The 5179-nt window shown below is 51.7% G+C and overlaps 1 protein-coding gene across 1 annotated transcript; it reads left to right on the top strand.

Moving 5' to 3' along the window:
- The first annotated feature begins 1227 nt into the window (after nt 1-1227).
- On the top strand, nt 1228-3195 carry LOC124001416 (piggyBac transposable element-derived protein 4-like). Its single transcript, XM_046308153.1, has 2 exons — nt 1228-2032; nt 2180-3195. Exons 1-2 carry the CDS (start codon nt 1228-1230, stop codon nt 3193-3195), a joined length of 1821 nt encoding a protein of 606 aa, XP_046164109.1.
- Nucleotides 3196-5179: the final 1984 nt, after the last annotated feature.

The raw sequence follows: 5179 nt of genomic DNA, 5'->3' as shown, positions 1-5179 counted from the left end.
AGTTTACCCAGGATCGGATCCACTCTTTGCGTCCCTGGACTACACCTCTCCGTTCTTCGTGGCCTTTCTCCGCTGGAGATCTATTGGCGGATTGGATTGTCTGACTGACCGACTGACTACCACCTTTTTGTATACGGTATTTCATTTGTTTGGATGTGATGTATACTGTGATTTGTGTAGTTAGTGGTAGTTGAGGACTTAATTAAGAGTTGATCCGCTTTAAGGTTCTGTGGTAAAGTAATTGTTATATTGATTGTATGTTTAATACTGGGTTTACGCTACACGGAACGAACGGACAAACATCGCGTGACAAAAGTCACTTGAGTTCACTGAACTCCTTTACCGGGCAGGACTCTTTTTAGGCCCGAGGTACAGGACATTTCTGGAGGAACCAGAACTCATTGTGATATTATTATATATGTGTGTAATCATTGTTGTTGCTAATACAACCCACGCAACAGAATATAATTGTTTTTGAAGTTCTTTTCAATGTTTTAAGGGTTTATGAAAAGTTTATTTCCATCCTGACTTTTACATACGTCCTTTGTATTGGTGTAGACTTGACGGACCAGATGGGACTCATTCCCACCCAAACTAAAAGGAGAAACTAATGTTTTCTCTGGTAGGCACAACCTACCTGGCACCCCTATAAATAATAACCTCAAGTCAAAACCGTTACAATACGGTTGAACATATCATCAGCTGCATCGGTCATATCGGCCGTATCCCTCGTCTCAGCCCGAAGCCAGGGGCTGCTTTCGTCAGTTAACATCAGGAAGCGATTGCTACCTTGGCATACCAGTGAAGGCTCCTGTGTGGGTTTGCCATTGAAGCCTGAGTTCGATGCCATTGCAGAAGCTACCGTTGAAAGAGTGTCTACACCACCACCACCACCACCACCACCACCACCACCACCACCACCACCACCACCACCACCACCACCACCACCACTAGCTTATATAGGAAACGTGATAGCCTAGAAGATGTGAGACACAACTATGATGTGAGGTTGGATTACCTGGCCAACCGATGGATGTTTCAGTACTAAGCCGAAGGGTGTTGTTGCTAGGTCTTCCCAGTCCGGCCGGCCGGCCGGCCCTACGTAGAGAGGATACTAATATTGTCAGCGGCAACACCCTCACACACACAAAGTGACCGGCTCCCCACCCGTGCCAAGTGCGCTCTTGCCCGCAGCTCAGCGGACCCGCTAGGCTCCACCGATCGGCCATGGCCGCGCGTTTTACGGCCGCGCAGGTTCTAGAACAGATCTTGTCCAGCGTGGACCAAGAAGACTACTCGGATTGCCAGGAGGAGGAGGACGAAGAGGTTTCGGAAGAGGAAGACGGCGAGGAATACAACCCCGAGAGCCGCGAGGTCGACGATGCCTCTCCTCCCTCTTCTGGGGAAGAGCAGCCCGAGGAAGAGGCGCCCGAGGACGAGCACGAGGACGAGCACGAGGACCGCGGCGAGCAAGAGATCTCCTCGGCCCCGGACCGACGGGAGCCTCCGTTGCTGTCGAAAAACGGCAAAATCGAGTGGTCCCCCGTGGCCTATGGTCGCCACCGCGGGCCCCTGGCGATCTGCCACGCCGGGCCGGACCAGACTCCGGGCCCCACGGCCTTCCACCTGTTTGTCACACCGGCGATAGAAAGGATAATTGTGGAAATGACGAACCTGCACGGGGCCAGAAAATACGGCGACGGCTGGCGACCCATGGACGCCAAGGACCTGTGCGCCTACCTAGGGCTGCTGATCCTAGCGGGCGTCTACAGGTCCCGGGGCGAGGCCGCGGCAAGCCTGTGGGACGCCGAGAGCGGCAGGACCGTGTTCCGAGCCACCATGTCGCTCAAGGTCTTTCACAGGTACTCGAGGCTGCTGCGATTCGACGACCGCCAGTCGAGAGCCGCCAGACTCGCCACGGACAAACTCGCAGCCATACGGGAGGTCTGGGACCTGTGGGAGGCGCGGCTGCCGGCCCTCTACAACCCGGGGCCCGACGTGACGGTGGACGAGCAACTGGTCCCGTTCAGAGGTACTGTGCTTGCGCTTGTGCGTGTGCGTGCGCACGTGCGCATGTGCTTACATGTCTACACAGAGCGTGTGTAACACAAAAGGTGGCCCTTGTCTACCCCGGTTGCACACAGTAACCACACAAATGTCTTGTCCCCTTTCCAACAAGGCCGCTGTCCCTTCCGTCAGTACATCCCCAGCAAGCCGGCCAAATACGGCATCAAGTCGTGGGTGGCCTGCGACGCCAAGTCCAGCTACGCTTGGAAGATGCAAGTGTACACCGGCAAGGCGGCCGGCGCAGGCCCCGAGAAGAACCAGGGGATGCGCGTCGTCCTCGATCTGACAACGGGCCTGAGCGGTCGCAACGTCACCTGCGACAACTTCTTCACCTCCTACGACCTGGGCCAGCGGCTCCTTGAGAGGAACCTCACCATGGTGGGCACGGTGAGAAAGAACAAGGCCGAGCTCCCGCCCGCGCTGCTCGAGTCCAGGGGCAGACAGGTCCTGTCCTCCAGGTTCGCCTTCACGCCCACCGCCACTCTGGTGTCCTACCTGGCAAAGAGAAACAAGAACGTGCTACTCTTGAGCATGCTGCACACAGAGGGCCACATCAGCGATCGCCGCGACAAGGAGCCGGCCCTCATCCTCGACTACAACTGCAACAAGGGCGGCGTGGACAACCTAGACAAGGTGGTGGGCACCTACAGCTGCAGACGGATGACTGCCTGCTGGCCCCTGGTCGTCTTCCACAACATCCTCGACGTGTCCTCCTACAACGCCTTTGTCATATGGCGAGAGGTCAAGCCTGACTGGATGCCTGGCAAGCGGAACAAGCGAAGGGTGTTCCTCGAGCAGCTGGGAAAGGCACTCGTGAAGCCGCTGATCCAAAGAAGGCATCATCTGCCCCGCACCGAAGCGGCCTCATCGCTTGTCAAAGTTCTACAGAGTGCTACGGCGGCGCCTCCTGAGCAACAGCGCCAGGGCACGGCCGCTGCCCCGCTCGTTGCCCCGGCCACCGGGGCAAGTAAGAGGAAGAGGTGTCAGCTCTGCCCACCCAAGAAGGACTCACACGGTGTGACACACACGGTGTGCTGCAGGTGTAAGAAATACATCTGCAAAGGCTGTTCACACGCCTACTGTCACACTTGCGCACATTGGGCCTTTAGCCAGGACGGGACAGGGTGACCCGGAGGACACGGGGACTAGACACAGTACCAGGACAACGGGAGGGTTAAAAAAAACACTACGCCTTTCCCAAAAAAGAAACAGAATAATGGATTCAGATTCCACTGGAATAAATTAGGGATAGAAAAAGAGAACGAGAAAAGAAAAGAAAGGAATGCATCAAATTGTAACATATCCATCCAAATGAGTCTCCTGGGGAGACTGATGTAGGAAAGACACACACACACACACACACACACACACACACACACACACACACACACACACACACACACACACACACACACACACACACACACACACACACACACACACACACACACACACACACACACACACACACACACACACACACACACACACACACACACACACACAGAGAGAGAGAGAGAGAGAGAGAGAGAGAGAGAGAGAGAGAGAGAGAGAGAGAGAGACATTAACCAGACCTAAAAATATAGAGAGGCACAGCATTCAGAGAAATCATAACATGTTGTGAGAGAGAAGAGAGAGAGAGAGAAAGAGAGGAGGAGAGCAGACATTAACCAGACCTAAAAATATACCTTTGTCACAGGCACAGCATTCATTAAAAATCATAACATGTTGTGTAGTGTAGAGAAGACAGGAGGGCAGCAGATATGATGGTGGGGTCCCTGGGGACTGGATAAACTAGCATTAAGGCTAATGATCTGAGTTCACTCTGAGTGGTCTAAAATTGTTTTAACTGGAAGTCTAAGTTAAATGCAACATAAAATACAGGAAGGCTCTCAGAATATACACAAATGAGGAATTGAAGAATAAGGAAGGAAGTAGTTTTGTTCAATTTGAATCAACGTCAATTCTTAAACTAGACCTACACTCTGTTAATGAAGACACATCACGTTGATTCTTCATACTTCATAATAGTTTTTACCTAGATTTTCATAGTTATTATATTCTAGATGATAACAAGTGTGTTATCCATCTGACCCGTATCTACTTGGAGTGCCGTGTTAAGACCTGCAGTTATCAGTTCAACCACTAGATGGAACTAGTGTTACAGGTTTCCACAGTTCATTCATCAGCTGATTCCTCCAATGTCTACCTCCTTGGTTTGTAAATTCCCTCATCATTCCCTGCCAGAAGGGACCTGCAGGCTGCAGGTAGAATTTTCATTTGTGATTTCTCTCTAGCCTAGCCACCCTAACCACTAACCATGCCTTACAAACACAGGAAAAATAATTTGCAATGGGAAGACTGCCAGTTCCAGCCCACCTGTGATGTGACTGGTGTCTACCTTAACCATAAACTCTCTCTCTTACATGCATGCACACAAACACGTCCCCCACCACTCAGCTTCAGTCAGCCTGCTGCCTCACTCTTAACGAAGGAGAAAGGGCCAGAACGCTAACAAGTAGCGCCAGGCTTATGAGTGAGAGCAGCTAGGAGGCGACACGTGATACCGCTAACTGGGCGACCCCTGGAGCATCCTCACCAGATAGAGAAGAGCCTGCATCCCAAATAGCACCCTATATTCCCTATATAGCACTACTTTTGACCAGGGCCCTATATTATAGGGCGCCATTTGGGATGCACACAGACAGTACCTCTTTGATATGGGAAGGAGGAGATATGCCCTTCAGACTTTAGCTAGTCAGACCCCATAGATCTCCTCCCTGCATACCTCTGAATATCAAACAGACAGATAGGAGCTGGTAATGGGGGAGGATTCCGTCAGACCATCTATGTCCTTAGTTGATGCTTCTTTGTCCTCTACCTCGACTCCATGATGACATCCCTCCCTGTAGGCTTGACGACTCTGTTTTCATTATTTTACTGTCATGTTGGTGAAGAGGGTGAATGATGAATAAGTTTACTTTGTTGCGTTCGTTTCCCTACTTTTCATCTCGCCGTCGTCAATCATCAATGAATTCATCTGAAAAGCACGGCGGAAACGGGGCCAAATAAGCCATTGTCAACACAAGCAGCACTTAAGAGCGACAACCTG

This window comes from Oncorhynchus gorbuscha, linkage group LG17, assembly GCF_021184085.1.
Source record: "Oncorhynchus gorbuscha isolate QuinsamMale2020 ecotype Even-year linkage group LG17, OgorEven_v1.0, whole genome shotgun sequence".
In the NCBI taxonomy this organism is placed as follows: domain Eukaryota; kingdom Metazoa; phylum Chordata; class Actinopteri; order Salmoniformes; family Salmonidae; genus Oncorhynchus; species Oncorhynchus gorbuscha.
The sequence above is the reverse complement of the archived record's forward strand: the minus strand, read 5'-3'. Positions and strand labels throughout refer to the sequence as shown.

Bases quoted from the DNA above. Each gene is read 5' to 3' on its own strand.
- LOC124001416 (XM_046308153.1), top strand. From the start codon at position 1,228: ATGGCCGCGCGTTTTACGGCCGCGCAGGTTCTAGAACAGATCTTGTCC. The intron at 2,033-2,179 runs GTACTGTGCTTG...CTTTCCAACAAG, and splicing joins GCAACTGGTCCCGTTCAGAG to GCCGCTGTCCCTTCCGTCAG.